Source organism: Pelecanus crispus, chromosome 2 (genome assembly GCF_030463565.1).
Source record: "Pelecanus crispus isolate bPelCri1 chromosome 2, bPelCri1.pri, whole genome shotgun sequence".
NCBI lineage: Eukaryota > Metazoa > Chordata > Aves > Pelecaniformes > Pelecanidae > Pelecanus > Pelecanus crispus.
In genome coordinates, this window is record NC_134644.1 from 137,916,773 (window position 1) to 137,935,533 (window position 18,761).

The following is an 18,761-nucleotide window of genomic DNA, read 5'->3' on the forward strand; positions in this document are numbered from 1 at the left end:
CTAATTAACTCCATAAATAAAAATACAATCTACAATAAAACATTTGCCTTAAGAACAAAAATCTGATTATCACATTCCCTTGAACAAAAAATGTTATGTAAATTATTTATAAGTTAATATAACATGCTTAGATCCATATTTTTATATCATTACACAGATAATTATATTTGACACATTCCTATCCCTAAATTCCACATTTATAATAAATTTTAAAAAACATCCAAAGATTACAAGTCTACTTCTGCCATCAGTGCTGACATTACAGTCAGACCACAAATGGCTCAGACAAAACAAAACAAGTTAAAAAAAGGGCTTTGCAGAACTTCTGAGAAATGCAGATCTTCATCTACTGTAACCGCTTATACAGGTGAAGTTCTTCAGCTGTTTTATGAAGTACATCATGGTAACACTCATACACAGAATACAGGAATCAAACATCACACAGTAAATTCAACTTTTGAGATACCTCTTGTTCTAATTCCCTCTTCTCCTCAATCAACCAGCTTACCTGTTGCATCACTGAGGTCACTGTATGTTATACTGGAGTGACACGTCCTTGTCAAGAGGCCAATTCTAACCCCCCAAACCGCATAAACCCTTGTCAAACACGTTACGACTGCTCCATTTGTGCTCCCAAACAGCACAGCTACTTTGCTCACTGCTTTCTAAGTGCTTTGCAGAGATTTTCTGAGCCAGAGACATACTTACAGAACCAAGACTCTTGCTGGATCAAGTGCAGTTAAATTGCCATCTGCTGACTCGTATAATAAACCACTCAGGCAAATGTTTCTTCCAAAACAGACAAATGATAGTAACACAGCATTATGCTTTTCAAACACTAAAACTGTTGGGAAAAACTTAGCAACTAAAAGATCAAAACACTGCAGTGACAACACCAGCAGAGATATGGCAGCAGAATGAGACACTTGCTCCTGGCAAATATAGCTGAATAACCAAACTAAAATGTTACTTCTCAGTTTCACACGTGTGAAACAATGTGTAGAAAACTCTAACAGCATTTATCACCTTTTCCAGAGGAGGAACAGTTCAGAGGTACCACCCCAGGCTCTTATCTTTGGGATATTTAGCACACAGCCTTCCCTAGCTGTTTTTATGAATCCATCGCTTCATTTCAGCCACACCTTTATAACTGTCCAGGCAGAAATCTTTTGTTTAAGAGTACTCTGTTATTTTTTAGGTTTTAGTTTTCATGAAATCACAGAAAATATGTAATGTTTCAATCATAGAAGAACTGGCTCAGGAGATGAACTAAAAAATAAGCTATTTGCATAGGCCTAAAAATGAAAACAAAAAGTAAAATGCTTAGATCACACTATGTTCTCCTTTTACATTAATGTGATACAGAAAAAAAAAAAAACCACAGAAGTCAATGAAATGTTTTCAGATTGTCACAGGAAGAAACAAAATTCGAAAATGGCTTTCTCCCCTTATTGCCCAGTTTCAGGAATGCTCTGAAGACTCTCAGGTGGAAAACAGGAGCACTGATTTGGGGGACAATTATTTGCTAACTAGTTATTCAGTAAGCTCACTTGAGTCACACATTTTATGTGCCACCTTTAGTGTTGATACTTTATTCCACTCAAAACAAGTTAAAAAGTAGAAGGCTTTCATTTCTGTAGAGATTTAGTTCCAGGAAACAAACATTTAGAACAATCCTAAATATTGTAGTTATTACTATTGATTGGTTTGTTTAATTTCCTCTCCAAAGACCTCCACTACTACGGAGCCATTGCACAGCCTTCCCAGAGGTTCTCCTGCCAGTCACCCATACCATGGTTCTCCCATGCCTCAGGCTGAGGCTGTCATCACATAATTAATACAACTTCAGATCTCTGTGTTAGGAAAGATGTCAGGGAAAGCCAAACAATCAAGTTTGAATCCTAAAGAATGGAAGCTATTCCTCCTCCTGCAATTCAATTAAAGCACATGCATAAATGTTCACAGCTTCACAGCTAGCCCTGTGACACTGGAGATATTAATCTCTGCAGAGATGCATCAACTTTGTTTATGAGTGGAAAGAGAAAAGCCAGGCTTGAAAGAGAGACGCTCCCACTGCTGAGCAGATGGGGTTCGACAGAGGTTCCCTTTGGCAGGCACGTGGTGTCGTCCTGCCTTGTGCCTTCACACAACTTTACAAGCTAACACTTCTGCAGGACCACCTACTTCCACTTACTGCCATTTCTAACAAATATAATACATACTGCATTGTCTCTAGCTTGCTATTTTTTTAAATTTTTAAATGAAAATTGTCTGATCTTCCATTGTAAGAATAATCTATTTGGAATAAAAAGAAATACCTTATTAGGCTGTAACATCCATCTCCCTATGTGCTACTCACTGAAAGGACAGCACTTCATCTCAAAGGTTATTCTACACTATTTTATTATTTTTTTTAGATCAGATTCATCATCGCAGTATCCGAAAGCAGATTACAGTATGGACACTTCAGCATGAATTTCATTTCATATTAAATGCTTGAGGTAAGGGAGAACAGGGTGAGTTTGGCAACATCCTGGGGAAATGTCTACCTGGCTGTGCAAGACGCTGGGAGAAAAACTCCTACTGCAGAGGAAAGAAAGGGAGCATGTCTATTATGGGGGGTGATAAACCCCTATCACCTTTTTTTCATTTATCATTTTGTCATTTATTTTCAATATCCAATATTGCATAAAACCAAATAGGTTTTTTTATTTGGCTGCTATTCGACACAAGCACCACATTAATGAATAATATATTACTATTAATTACAACATTACCTTGAAAATTTGTATTTACAGGCGTGTAAGAAGCGTATCAATGGATAATGTACTGTTACCTACAGTGTGGGAGCTTCAAACATTCACAATAATAGAGGGAAAAAACCTGCAGAGAAAATATTCCACTGAAAGATGTGTAATGAGGAAGTCACCATTCCAAGTATGATATTAAAGAAAACTCCTCTCTTCCAAAATGCTAAAAATACACGAGCTATTCAGCTAAACACCCCTCATTTCAAGACAGTCTATGACTAAAGGAGTGAAAGTTTCAGGCAGTTGGTAAAAATTCAGATGTTTGTTGCAGGTGCCTCTCTTCAGGCTGCCAGGAAAACAACCACAGGCAGCCTGCAGTTCAGCTGCCGCGTGCGGTTTCACCCGTGCGTCTGCGGGCTTCTGCCCCGGGTGGTCCTGAGAGCCACCCGCTCCCCGGGTGCCCTGGCTGTCCCCCTCCTTCCCGTGAGGGCCAGTAGCCACAGGCAAGCTACGGGAGGGAGCAGATCTGGGATAATCTGGCCCTGCCAGTGGTGGTGAGGGAGTTTTATGTCAGAGCAGCAGGAGGTCTGATCCATGCTCTAGTCTCAAAATCCTTGAACCCAGCACCAGGGGAGCGGCAGCAGCACACACCCACAGCAAAGGGAAAGGAGCGGTGTGGGAGAAGACCTCCCTCCAGGCAGCCTACCATGCCGACATGAAAACACATCTGCTGGCTGACAAAACCTACGGGACAGCCTTCAGGGAAAACAGCCTCCAGATCCAATTCAAGTTAACACTAACCCTTTTTTTGGCATTATATTAACAGCATATCGATGCTATTAAGGGTATTCAGAAGCCCATAATTCAGAATTCAACTCCTTATTTTCATTTACCAGACCTGTAAGCTATTACCACCGTACTCACAACGTTCAGCTGGGGAGTCCCATATGACTAAGGAAATGAAGTGCTACACACTTAAAAATCCATCAAAATAGGAAAATCCAAACGTTTCTGTTCAGCTTTTTTCTTGTGACAAAAACAATCATTAAACATTGTGACTCTAATCCCGTACTTTTGACTTATTCCTCGGAAAAAGTATAGGCTAATTACCTTGATATGTAACTCTTGGACCACAGAGTAATGTGCCATAAGAATACTTTAATCACACAATACCTGCAAAATCGGAATATATGTAGTAACAGGCAATCAATGCAATAAACAATATATTAAATGAAATGTGATATGGAAGTTTGCTCCCAAAACAGAACAATAAAGCTGTTTGTACAGATAGCCATCGGTAGAAGAGGTGACATAGGGTTACCTAAAGAGAAGCAATTTCCAAACAGAACCGAAAAGTTTGTGGATGGCCCCTTGCAGTTATACAAATTGTCTGTGACTACAAATACAACTCAAACTGGAGTATATTAGTGCTCCTGCACAAAGAGTAAATCATCACAGAAATCATCCTTTTATTAATGCACACTGCTGAAACCCATCAGGGAAACATTTACAACATGTCAAAACAGGTAAGCCGGAAGCCACAGAGCTGGTATTCTCAGTGGGAGCAAATGGAAAAATTCGTCCTCTCCAGCCTACTGGAGTCTAAATATGTCTTGAATAATGTACTAGATGAAAACAGGAGCAAGAGGAGTTACACAGCCAGTGGTCTTCAAACCAAATGGGACATTACTTGTATCTTCCACTAAAGAATAAATGGAAGTTGAAATGAATAATATAAAGAGCAAAAATGCATCTCAAAATGTCAAACTATGCAAATAAGTATTCACTGATGGCTAAACAATTTTCCATCAAGAGTACTTTTGTCATCAAACTCAGATTAATAAAAATGATACCTGTTCCCAAATTCTTTTCACAACGGAAAAGAAACCCTGCTTTATTTTTCCCTAATTGGTTTGGTGACTTGAGAAATGTTTAATAAACAGCATGCGTTTTCATTATTTCAGATTACTTAAACAAATTTGGTACAAAAATCCCAAGAGGCCTTGTTATCTGTTTAAAAATGAAAAAGCTTTACTGATCAGATCCTGCTCCCATTCAATATCAGGTATACCTCTTTATCTTCAGGGGGAATGTGAATGTACCACAGTTAGCTGTGATTTATTAACTTTTCTGGAAAGCTTTCCTAAATCTAATGTTCATTAGATGCCAGTCTTGAGAACCACAAGACCAAGGCAGCAGTAACCTATCATGACTCTGGTCCTCATAAAGCACAAAAGCATTAGAATTAATTAAACACCTCCAGACCTTCCTTTCTGCTCTGACTGCACTTGCTGTAGAGCTAATTGCCTCTCTCCTCCAGCACACGCTTATCGTGCCTGCCCTGCTGCAGAACATGTTTTCTAAATGGGATGAACAGCCTGCAGATAGTAACTCTGACTGCCTCAGATCTTTTCAGGGTGCCTCGTAAGACAATTGAAATGTTTTACGCAGACTGAGTGATCTTACCATTTCTCCTCATCTGAATTTTTCATATTAGGAAATGAGTTGAATTATAAAACTCAAAATCTCTCTGGCCTTTTTAAAGCAAGTGCATCAATTAGAAAGATGAATAGAAAGATCTTGATTGCAGCTGACATTACAATTGTGAAATATTAACATTTCCAGCTGGAGAGCAGGACTTAGTTAATATAAAGATTAAGAGGTACTCAAGAATCTAGGAGATACAAATGACAAATATGTTTATCAAAAAACCAGCTCTGAACTGATGACACTGCCTTGTGCTCTATTATTACTTGCTTCACAATCCCACGTAAGAGGATTACTGTCTATTTGGGCACTATGTATAACAACAGTATACAGCACATCACCAAGGGGTTGTACAAAGAGGCTGCCTCGTATCATCACACCCACACATATATTCTTCAAGTCAAATCTCCCACATCAGAAAACCACCAGCTGTCAGTTCCCTGAGCACACCATTTTGTTACTCAACAAAATGAAGGGAAAAGAGCAGAAAAGTCAAGAAGTCTTTTGTTTTCAATTTAACAGGAGTGCAATACAGCCTAAATTAAGGGCAGAATTGTATTATTTTCTAGTCCTCTGCGTACAAAAATAACCATGCTGCTCCTCACACTCCGTATCCTGATTCAGTAGAAAAGCAGCAGGCAGCAATCCTCAGAGCATCCAGGGACTCTCTGACACAGTCGCAAGGGTTACACTACCATCTCTTCTAATGCTGTGCTACTAATTCTTCTAATATCTCTGGACAGGCCATGCAAACTGGGATTAATCCAGCACTAGAAGAGTTGCTTAGCCCAGCAGTTGTACTTTGCAGAAATCCTAATGCTCAGACCACGAAATAACTGATCTCAGCATCTTATTAAACTAGTGAAGGGAAATTCACTACATTCCTAATACACTACACCATTTTTTTCCTGACAAATTCAAACAAAGAGCAGCTGCCTCATAGTGTAGGATGCCTACCTGCTAATATAAACCTCATGGCTATCAAACTCTTCTACCACAACCATTCAGCAGTCCTCTCACTGTCTGGACCAGTTACATCTCCTCCTACAGGAAAGTGGTCAACCTTAACCCAACAGTTAGTAAAAGATTTCAGTATGCCAACCTGGGCAACCAATGAGATGTCATTTCTCACATACCCTGAAACTGTGCCACATGATAGATCCCTTCTTCAGTCTTTTTAATACTCAGGATAGGTATAAATACAGAGTGCAACTCTGAGAATTAAAACATGGAGTCTTCTTGAAAGCATTGCACTGCATCAGACCCATGGTAAGCTCTTCTTTTGTAGGATTTAAATTTGGAGTGTGGGGGATGCAGGGGAGGATGAAGAGGGGAATAAGGATGAAGGGAAGTTAATTATAGATCTATCTGATCATAAACAGCTCACTTTTTCCCTATCCAAATACTTAAAATATTACTACTTACCCAAAGGAGTAATAGCTGCTCTAACTACATCAGTGTAGGAACTCTTAAAATTATATTAGCTCACATATTCCTCTATTTTTCTCTGGTAAATTGAATCTCTTATCCTTATTGTAGGCTGAGAAGGCACATATGTACCCAAGGCTTCTGACTCACCAGGTTTAAAAGCTTTTTTCAACTCCTTTCCCATTAGCTGGCCTGACAAATACTAGTCAAGCAGTTTTACCTCATTTCTCATAGAAGGCTGATCTTTTAATTACCACAAATATATGGGTGCAGAAGCCTTACCCACTCTTTTTATTTTGCATTTCAAGGCAAAATGCCTCCCTACTTGCTGTCTGCATCCTACTTGCTTCTGAGTGTCCAAAGCTAGTGCAATTACCCATAAACTCAGTAAGTACAATAAATGTCCACATCTAAGCAAAAATCAATTGCTAACAAATATCAAGCAAGGCAAGAAGCAAAAGCTCATGAGGAAAGGTCTTTTTTTATACTTCTGCTCAGTCGCAGAGGTACTCCTAAATGTAGAGGATACTCTTTTAGAAGTGCTCATCTTCCTTCTCCTGGAGCTTCTGGAGAAGCCATGGGAATAAACATATGGATACTGCTGCCTACTTTGCTTCTGCAACCAAAGTAATTCACACCGGCCAGCTATATCTTTGCCATTATCATCACTGTCCCATTAAAATATTTAGTCACTGAGGTCAATGAATATACAGAGCTTCCACATATTAAAAGAGTGCAATTGCTACTTAGGAACTGTAATTTAGCACACAGCTCTTCCTTCAAGCATCAATTCAGTCCTCAGCTATGCTTTTGAGAAATTATTTACAGTATGGCATTACATTACAGTGATGTAGGGCTCAGTTCAGAGCCTTTTTACTCTCCCTGTGTAACAAGACTAATATTCCTCCAATAACACAATGCAAGTGTGGTAACAGACTCACACCTACTTGTTTCAGACAACCCCAAAATCCCACTTCCTTCTCTCAGTCACAGTATCAGCCGAAGAAACAGTTTCCTGAAATTCCTCTTTTAGGCCAATTATATAGCTAACCAGATAAATGCCTGAATTTGTGTGCATCAGCACTACCATATTGCAGGCACAAAAGCTCATGTGTTACCCATATTCACCCATGACTATAAAATTTCCCTAGGGATACCCTCACTATTTCTGTCACTAGACAGCTGTGTTAAATCAAGTTGATATAAATTGCTCATCATGTTTACAGAAATTACAGACTCTAATATTATGTAGTTGTCCTCTGCGAATTTTTTACTTTTTGAAATGGGAGGGTTATTACTGAAGCTATTTGCACTCCAGAAGGTTACACTCTCTATTAAACCTCTTTTTCACTCACTGGGATGAAGTAACAAATGGAAACGTAAATTCAGATTAAAAATCATAAAGAGGCAAACTCTTTTGTTATTATTTTTTTAAACTCCAGCTACTGAAAAGGCAGGAATCAACGGGTGGCATGGACTAAAGCGGGAAATACTGGGCTGGGGGCGGGGAAAGCGTGGGCAGAAGCAAAGCTTCTGTGTTGCCTCCATCTCCAAAACTCCCCGGCCTTGCCAGGGGCTTTCCAGGACTCCAAAGACACTTCCAGCAGCACCTTCAGCCCTTCCCATGGACTCCATCTGGAACCAGCCCCTTGGCCCCTTGGCCCAGAGCCCCTTCTGGCTCTGCCACCCACCGCCTTGGACCGCACCGAAGAGGCACTGCTGGTCCCACGCTGCTGGCACCAAACTTCCCCTTTGCCACCTTTCCTGGTTTTATTTCAGCTGAGAAATCCCACCTAGCAGCATCCTCAGGGTATTCTGCTCATTAATTTCACATGGTTTTGACCTCTGAGCCTATGAGCTGATTCCTCTGGGACCCTGGATGGAAAAGGTAGTGTTTTCAGTCATCTTACACCTAGCAAAATCTACTGAGCCAACAGCTCAGCTGAATACAGCAATTTCTCTTGAAGTGCAGGGAAAGCTTAACACACAGCAATATCAGATAGTATCTTACAGAGTATTTCCTTTAGATACTTTTAGACACAAATGAGGCTTGCTTAACACATTCTGTTTGAGTAATTACAGGTTAGCAGCCACCACAGCATGCTCACAACTATTTCACAATCTACTTTGATTTATCTACAAAAACACATTTCTTAAAATGACTTCTGGGGAGGTTAGGTATTTAGATTTTAATCTAACCAGGGACTGAAAAAAAGGAGAAGCGGGAACCAAGGTGTCATTGGGAGCACTTGACTTCAGGAGCCCACTGGGACCTTTGAGTGCCTACGTGACACCTGAACTAAAGCACTGTGAACGAACATATGACAAGCACTGGGGTAAACTACAACTTGAGCATGAAACAGCAAATACCATGCCCTGGCTAGCAAAGCATCTATCAGCTACACTCAGCTAATACATGGATTATCTGAAATATTCTGACTCTAGAGGATAGCTTAATTAATCCAGAAAGGAAAGCATACAACCACACGAGAATCCATCCAGTACCAAATAGAAGCAGCTGACTGAAAACAGACAGATAAATATGGAAAGTAGTTGCTGATTTACAAAAGCTTACTAAATTCAAACAACTGAAGAGCTGGTAGCTGGTTTCAGAGCAGCACTGGATTTTAAGAAAATCAATGCTGAGACACTCTTGAGGCTTTCATTCTGACCCTGTAAGCACCAAAGATAAAAGGCGCAGAGGGTAACCACCAGACTGAGGTCCTATTCTGCATGGTGCAAGGCAAAGAAAGTGTTAATAACCAATACATACAAGGAAAAAAATGGGAGCAACCAAAAAATACCCCAGCAAGCTAATGAAAAGAAAGCAACCTGCTGAAAAAGAACCTGTACTGAAAATGGAGAAGAAAATCAAAGAGGAACAGCACAGGAGCTATGATTAGGGAACATGTAGTACTGTTTTGCAAGTACTTCACTCGATAAAATTCATGTTTGTTTTCTCTGAATAATTTTTGTATCCGCTTGTTCAAATTACAAGTAAAAATACACCTTTTTTCAGACTGCATCTCCTCCAAACTCGCCATGAGACTAGTTAAAATGTAATTCATACCAGAGTACGATGTTTTTCACTGGTGTAATGTGTCTTTGCTACCAAGTAAACTGTTTACCTACATGAGAATTAGTGCTTTCAGATTAGACTATCGGGTGTAACAGCAGCAGAACATAGCCCTCAAGTTTCTGTGTTCACACTTCCTGATTTCTCAGGTAAGAACAAATTCACCGTGGCAGAAGAGAAGGATGGAGGAAAGGGAAGAGGAAAGACCCAGGTTCGTTAGCTCTCCTGTTAATGCCATGCAGTGTGTCTAAATTTCTGGCCTTGTGACAGCACAACAGATGCCCAAACTCCCAACTGTTCAGCAGCAAAGCAGGACACAGCCCATACTTCTCCGTGCTGCCGGATGCTGACATATTCCTTCCCATCATGGGAAATGTTCCCATCATGGGATATTTTTTCCTGGGCACTTGGGAGGAGTTGGGGTACAGATCTTGCCGACTCAAGTGAAATCAGCTTGCATGCACACTGCAGAGTTGTCTGCTGTCATAACTTTGCTAGCTCCAGCCCATGTGCCCAGATAGTCCCACTGAGCCGTGGAAAAAGCACCACGGTGCTTGAATAAAAGCATGGACACCAAGACTCAGAAGGCCAACAGAGTTGCTTGCTCCTTGTGCACAGCCCTCACTTCTAGAAGTTCCCCAGGGAAAACACTTCCCTCTTCTGATTGCGCCACTTCAGCACCTTCAGATTACAGCCCTACCGACCCCCAGCATCCCCCGTCGCTGCTGAGGGGGGTGGCAGAGGCACCTTGGAGCTGAAATTTTGATAGCTCTGGTGATGATTCACAGGAAGGCAGGCGATCGGCTTGTCCTGCCGTCAGAGTCCACGTGACACCATCCGATCCATCAGCAGCATGAGACAGAGCTAACGCTTACTTTGACCCCTACAGCCCACAGAGGCAACAACTGCCAGAGGGCACCAGTTGAAGTCTGTGCCATTTTTTGCATGGTAACTTCTCAACTGTTTTCAAAAGAAATGGGAAAGGCATGTAAAAACAACAGAAAAGGAAAACTGAGTTCATGCTTCCCACGTAACAAGGATTTTAAAAGAGCTATTAGGGTGAAAAAGACTTAAAATAGGGTTAAAAAGAGAGTGTGAGACTAACGAGTCTAATATGGTTAAGTTACTTCTCTGCTCTTTTAAAATCCATGGATGAAATCCATTCACCCTACTTTAAAAATCAGAATTTTTAGATGCTGGCTTTCTGGACAAAACAGCAGGTTGAGCCTCATTTATGTAATTGTCTGTGTTCCCTGCATAGCCAAGATGGAAATCTATGTATCTTTGAATGATGACAGAGAGAAGTCTGGTCTCCTCTCTTTCGACTGCATAAGCACTTCCACAGCAATTAAGTTCTGCCAGGTGAGGCAGCCACTGAATGAAAGTTAAGGGAAAATGCATGAAAGACAAAGCATCTCTAATCCGCTTGCAACAGGAGTAGTCACAGTGACCCTTTACAAAATAGTGGGGATATCCAGCAGACAGCTAAAGTTTCCAGCCCCAGGGTAATCAGACACCAGATCCCAAGCCTTCAGTTCCTGGGAGAAGGTACAAACAAGCTGTTACTTAAAGGCCACTTTCACATCTAAGTTTCCAAGCTTCTCCAGGGACCGCAGCAGGTTCAAACACTCGTCTGCCCAAACCAGCCCTGCAGCAGAGCTCGCCAGAGGAGAAAGGAGCTGCTCTCCAAGAAAACACCATTCCCGAGCTCGAGCAGTTGAAAAGAGCGCTGTCAGCCTCAGAAATAAAATGTTAAGCATTTTGACAAGTACTAAGCAAGGAAAACAACTGGGCCTGGGACTTCAGTGAGTTTCAGACCCCTGGATCCAACAGTTTTTCTCCTTTAATATAAAAGGAAAGCAACAATTGGGGAAGTATGTGCATAAGTCTCTTCTTGCTCCTAAGAAGGGCAAAGCACATTTTGCTAGTTACTTCAAGCGATGCTTTGTCAATGCAGCTGCTTGTGAGCAATGACGTAGCTCATGGCGAGGACACAACGGGAGAGATGCAGAAAGCATCCCTAAGGGACACGACACTGGCAGGGCAAGTGAAGGTGTATCACTCCCGACATTAAATCCCACAGGCAGAAAACTTCAGAGGAAAGGCTGCCCTCACCTTCCATTGACCTCATTGTATGTACACACTGCTTGCACAGACACAGAACCCCACCTTCTTTAAATGCCTAAGAAAATGCTATCTAGGATTATACTACAAAAAAAAAAGAAGTATCAGTCCACCTATGGAGCAGGAGACTAAGTGGAGAAGAAAAGTAAAATTTATCTATTTCCTCAGCTATAGGAAAGGGCAATAAAACTGCACAGTGCTACTTTAAATAACTATTAGGAACCATGCCTGCTGCCTGATCAGTCTTTTAACAAAAAAGATGTTACAGAAATGCCAGAGAAGCACAATACTGAACCCTCTGAGCACTAAATCATCTGTGTGGGAAAACAGTAAAATCCATATACACAAACAGACCCACAGTCACTTCACCTACACCCCAAGATGTGCTCTATGCCCAGCCAAGGGCAGGCACAGTGTGCTCAGCCTGCAGCTAGCTCTGCCCAGCTGAGTGTGCAAACAAAGTAAGCACGTGTTTGTACAAAAAACACTGCTGATGGGCCAAGTCTTAGTGTTAGCCTATGGATAAACCAAGATGCGGCTGTCACTAAGATAAACTCAAATCCTGTATTTAAGGAATAAGGTCAGCATGCTGCTCTTTCACAAGGGAAATACAACAAGCGATAAAAAAATTGCTGGTAAACATGCCCTTTTGCTTCAATTTTTGATTCATAAAATCCTGCCTCCTCACAGGCATGCTGTAAAAATAAATGTACTATGTCTGTAGGGTTTACCAACTATAGGGATCAATGCTGAGAAAACCCTGTAGGAAATGAGCCTTTTTGGATATCGGGTAGCAGGAAGCGTATTCAATCTAAACCACAAGTGGTCATAGGCTGAATGGTGAGAATAAAATGAAACGCTGGTCAGCCGTTTCACTGCTTCCAGACGGTCCCTCCTGTTCAGCTAGAAAGTTGATCTTGCCTTGGAAAACCTCAGTGATCTTGCAGCATCCATACAGAGGGCCTCATGCCCTCAGCAGGCTCCAGCTCCTGTCCTCCAGTGGCATCTGCAACCCCAGAAGTGGCCAGACCAAAACGAATCAATCAAAGCAGCACAAAAATCCAGTGCTTCCCGTGCCAACATCCAGGCAACGGCACGTTATGGAGGCCCAGCTCGTCCGGCAGCTGGACGCTGCCCTGGGACCCAGCGGGCAGAGGCAGTGGGTTTCTGATGGAGTAAGTGAAGCTACTCCTCCTGCCCTCTCCTTCCAGGCGGGACATCAATATAAGGGAAGATTTAACTAGAAATACAGTAAATACAACCAACATATACACATGCTGATATGCTTTGAGGAAGTCTGTAAAAGACATGAGGGGTACACAGAGCATCCAGCTGTAAAACACTGGTAAGAAGGTGATTTCCAAGCAGAATACAGTCACAGTGAAATGGTTTACCTAATGCTACAAACAGCAACCCAGAGATGATCCTCATGAAAACAAAGCTAGAGTCCAAAATATTTTTGAAACTAGTCTAAATATTTACTCTTTTTCCAGGTTAGGAAAGTATTTTACTTCCCTGGCTCTCAAGCCATTATCTGCACCAACCCCATTTACACAGGTTTATCCAATTTTTCAGCTCTTATCTCATAAAAGTTTTATCTTTGCATTTTGTAATTACGGTTTGTTCCCAAAACGCTTCTCATATCATATCATAACCAGCCTATAGCGTTCTGGAAACAGAAATAAAACACCCTTAGCCCAATGACTAATTCATCCAGTAGTCACTTTTGGGGGGTATTGGTGAAAGCCATTCCTGAATGCTCAAATATTTTCATTAATGTAATATTTCTGTAAAAACTAACATTGATTTTCTATGCATGAATTTTCAAAGTAAATTCCTTTTTTATTACAATACCCACTTGCAAAAGAAGCAAAATACTTAAAAATTATTCAGGCACTGTAATGCCACTAATAAAACTTCCCTTTCCAAGTGCCACAGTTAATTTTAAGGAACCACTTTTAAAATTCATGATACAATCACAACGTAAACTCATATTCAAGACAAACTACTGGATCCCTACAAAAAACCCCGCAGTGTTTAGAAAAAACCACACCGTGTTTAAGTGCTAGAATTTGACAAGGAGCAGAAACACCATCAAGAGGTCAAAACAAGACTTGTGAAGTCCAATTTGACTCCAAATTAAATTGAAATTAATTTTCTTAAGTAATTAATTGAAAGGAGAACCTGCACACACCAGGCAGCTGATGACAGACATGCTACAGTACAGCCCAGCACAGAAGGGAGAGACTTTAGGAGCGGACAAAGATAACTTAGTGATTGCCCAGTTTTTACAGAAAGTGCGTAACTTCCATTTTGGATTATCTGTGATTAAGGGAGCCGGTTCTTATGTTTCCTAGGCACCTGTTACAATTATGACTTGTTTCCAAGCCTGATGTCATACATTTTCTCAAAGTTAGCATCAGGGCATCAAAGCACCGCCAGGTTTGAGGGGCAGGAGGACCCGGAGGTGGCACTGCCTTCACAAGGAAGAAACATCCCGCAGAAGAGTGAGCGCGCACATTGCTATGCAGGCAGCCCAAATACACATCCTTGCTTGGCACCTTTGTCCTACTAAAAATGACACACCACCTTGTAAGCTGGCGCCGTGCCACCCTGACAGATGGACTTAAGTGTAGGCAGCCAAGAGACTATGTATAAGCATCAAATATGTTTTTTGAGAGCAGAACTTCCAGCCAGGAATGTTAAAACAGCTGTCCACATTGAGCTTGCATGCCTACACTTAAGAGGATATGCTATTGCCACTCGAGCCCTGAGCTGGATTAACTTGGAAAAGAAATAAAATAGCTTCCAACAGCCACATAAGGTGAGTTTTGGCAGAATCAGGATTAGTGATACTCAGGGGGGTTTTACTGACCTACGATTAGCGGGCACGCTCGCAGGCTGGAAGAGCTCTTCAGTTCTGCAGCTCAGTGGAACTTTTATCATGTGTATGCTTGTAAACAAATGTTTCTCATCTGAACACATCTTTATATATGTTACATTTCTTTGGAAAAAAAACACAGAATGTAATACCAGCATGATTACAAACAAATACATTAGTGATCTTCCACTTCATGTTAGAGGATTTTTTTTTTTTTTTTAATTAACTGTCCTCAATCAGACACATATCTGTGTGACTCGGAACTGTTTCACCAGGCTTTCTTCTCTTTTCAAAACCTCTCAGCTCCATGGCCCATTCCAAGACTTTTTATTAGCTCATGCCTACATGCATAAATACATTTTACATTCTGACACCATTTGCATAGCTTGCCCCAGGCATAAAATCATACTGCCCTGAGAAACAGGCATTGCATAACACAAGATGTGTGGTGGCTGGCCTGCAGAGCCATGCCCCGTCCACCTCTAGCCCACCCAGCTGGGCTGCCCGCCACCCACAAATCCCTCTCTTTGAGGACATGAAACATTCCAGAGCTCTGAGAAACTCCAAAAAACATGTTTGCTCGCATCAACGTGCCAAACGATGATCTTTTTTTCCACTGAACTCGGTTTTTACCCCTCAAAAAGTCATTGGCGTAAGTCTAAAGAGAGGTAAACGCTCAAACCTGAACAACTTAAAAGTTTCCTCAGAATTTCACTCTACTTAAACAAGAGAATACCAAGATTTCCAATGGCAAGCAACATTGCTTCTAGCCCTCAGTAGCTTGAAGACTGAGAGGAGGTGATGGTATGTTTTACTCGATGTTTAAACATGCTCTGTGCTCATTTTAATTCTTCTCCCTGTGGACACAATCAGATCACGGGCATAAATTTTTCATGTACACTTTAGCTGGGTACCTCATCTTTACTTTTGTGTATCACTGCATATGGACTCCAACTCTACGAGCATATTCCCAGTATAGATCAAAGCCGCCTTTGGTGCCTGGCGACAGGGTCACATACAGTCTTCCAACAGCTGCTGGTGTCTTTTACCTTTGTTAACTTTAAGGCTGATCTTTGCCGCAATTAAAAGTTACCTGAGTCACTTTACTACAATTTCCTGCGCTAGAAGCGCCTCAATGGGAGGCACCATTTCTCCTGCACAGCGAGGATTTCCGACCACTGACCTTGTTTCCCCCTTCGGTGAAGACTTCCTCCTCTCGCACCGTTCATCTTTTACCCTTCATTCCTCACCTACAGCCTTTCCACTACCTTTTTTGCCATGTTTTTGAGGACTGTATGAAATCATCTATTTGCCAAAGTTTCGGCCCCCTCTCTGCTGCCCCAAACTAGTTACTAACCTCAGCAACAAGATGCTTTACTTTTTCATACTGCCAATAAAGTTGATTCCAGGTTAATCTAAATTTCCATACCACTTAACCTTTCTCAGAGGGGAGGAAGAGAGGGAAAACACATTGTCAAATATTTCATTAGGCAGATTAGCAACGCTGTGAAAACAACAGAAAAAACACAGATAATACCTTTCCCTCCTTCTGAAAACCCACAGTGCCTCAGGCTTTCTCTAGACACCACATATAGACTGTACATGGCTTTAAAACAGTACAGGGAACAGTCAAATTGCCGAAGAACAGGTCAAAAGGAATAAAAATACTGATCCAGATCACTACGTTTGTTTAATAAAGTAATTACACACACCCCCCGAGTGTATTCCTTTCATGCATGTCTATTTTACATGGAATTATTATCTCCATGGTTATCATAAAGCCGAAGTAAATTGAACTGCAAATGGTAATGCTGAGCATCCAAAACCCCCTTGGCAGCTCTCTCAGCCCCGTAAGTGCCTCTCCTTATCTGAAAAGAATTTGAAGGAGTACATGAGGTTCATTTCTTACAGAATCGTGCAAGATACTAATACAAATTCAGAGAACAGTCAATCTTCTTGCGCCTTACACAAACTATCAGAAATGTACGGTGTTCGTTATCACGTTCAAACTCCAAAAAAGTTTAGTACCCAGTTATCTGAGAAACCCCTTTCTCCCATCCTAAGAATGACTATCAGGAAGACCCATCTGTACCTGCCGAAAGCCAGGTGCCAGGTACTAACAGGACAGACTCTCATCCCTTCAGCTCCTGTAACCCAGCTCTTAACCCTGAAGGTTTTACCTGTTGTTTTATCAACTTTTTCAACTCATTTTGAGTTGCCAGATCATTTACCTATGCCAGCCAAAATTCATTGCTCATTACAAATAAATGAATGCCGGAAAAGTAAAGTGAAGCATGCCGAAATCCCTCAAAGTGCTTAGAAAACATTAACATGATAGATAGGGACTCTAGGCTAAAGGCATGCTGACCAAAATTTAGAAATATATAGCTTCTGTATTAGCAAAAAGAAACTTAAAGGGGCACGGCAAACTTTAACGTTGCTTTCTGAAAAAGTCACCGGCTAATGCCAAGTGCTGAAAAGCATTAGAGAAGCTGACCTTCTCTGCTGTCCCACTTCCCACGTGGGACAGTGCGAGCACAGCCGCTTTCACGCACACTACGTTAGCTTCACCTGTTACTGCTGTTCACCGCTCCACAAGAAAGAGGAAAAAAACGTTCTGAAATAGGAAAGCTTGGCAATTTTACTTCAAAAGTTCACTTCAGAAGGAAAGCTTAGCACGGACGCTGTTCAGAAGGAACAGTGCAGAAGTACCTGTACCTTGTCCCTCAGAGAGACCCGGGGTTCAGCCTTCACAGCGCGCCAGTACTTAAGATGCCTTACCTAGGTAAAGCGAGGCGTTTTCTTTCTTGACGTTGTCATCCAAGTAGGTTGGTCCCAAGGTATAGATGGGCGTCGAGCCCATGCCAATGAGGATTTGGGCACAAATGAATAAAGCTACATAGAGCGAGTGGTCGTTTCCGCCGGAGTCCTTGACGCAGGCCGGTGAGTCCCACTGCTCTTTGGCAGTGCCATTGCCAGTCACGCACAAGCCCTCGTTACTGACGGAGGAGTTCAATTCCTGGATCTGGTACGGCGGAGAGATGAAATGAGGTAAGGAGAAGAGCGCAGCCCCCAGGGCGATGAAAAACCCCCCTACAGCCAGCCAGAGCGGCCTCCGCCCGCGCCCCCCGAAGTAGCTGATGAAGACCACCACCACCAGGCTCCCGATGTCGAAGCAGCTGACCAGCAGCCCCGACTCCGAGCTCTTGAGGCTGTATCTCCGCTCGATGGTGGTGATGACGCTGCTCAGGTAGCCGGAGACCATGAGGGACTGGATGAAGGTCAGGAAGCACATGCACACCAAGAAGAACCGCGAGTCCGCCAGCACGGCCCGCAGGCACGCTCCGCCCGGGGGGCCCGCCGGCGGCCGCAGCGGCAGCGGGGGGCCCGGGGACACCCCTCGGCCGGCCGGCGGGCCGCGCTCCGTCCTGCGGGGGAAGCTCCCGCTGCCGCCGGCGGAGGGGGCCCGGGCAGCCCCGGCGGCGGCGGCGGCGGCGGCGGCGGCGGCGCGCCCGCCCCGTCCGTGCTCGGCAGCCGGTGCCGCGGCGGGGCTCGGCCCGGCGCCGCCGCCGCCGCCGCCCCCCCCGGCCGCCAGGGGGGAGCCGAGCGCGGGGCCGCGGCCCCCCGGCGCCGCCCCGCCGAGCGCGGGCAGGCTGCGGCACCGCGCCGCCTCCGCCCGGCCCCCCGCCGCCGCCGCCGCCGCCCGCTCCGCCCCGGGCCGCCGCTGCCCCGGCGTCGCCGCCGAGGCCATGCTGGGTCCGGCCGCGGCCTCAGAGGAGCCCGGCCGGCTCCATCGCCGCCGTGCGTCGAGCGCGCTGAGGGGCCCGGCGGGAGCGCAGCATAGCGGCGAGGGGAGGAGGGAGGGAGGGGAGGGGGGTGGCCCTAGCCGCGGCCGCCGGCCGCCCCGCCGCACGTGTCAGCCAAAGTCCTTTGTGGCTCCATCCTCCCTCAGCCTCGCCGAAGGGGCCGCCCGCCCGCCGGGACGCCCCCGCTGCCGGCGGCTCCTGCTCCCCGC

General features: G+C 43.6%; 1 protein-coding gene across 1 annotated transcript in view; it reads right to left on the minus strand.

The window, feature by feature from the left end:
• The window catches only part of SLCO5A1 (solute carrier organic anion transporter family member 5A1), a 77,159-nt gene extending 58,662 nt beyond the window's left edge, over window positions 1-18,497 (minus strand). Inside the window, exon 1 of the mRNA XM_075706093.1 lies at window positions 17,528-18,497. Within this exon, the coding sequence (XP_075562208.1) occupies window positions 17,528-18,497 (970 nt within the window). The remainder of the gene's footprint in view (window positions 1-17,527) is intronic.
• Between the last annotated feature and the right edge of the window lie 264 nt (window positions 18,498-18,761).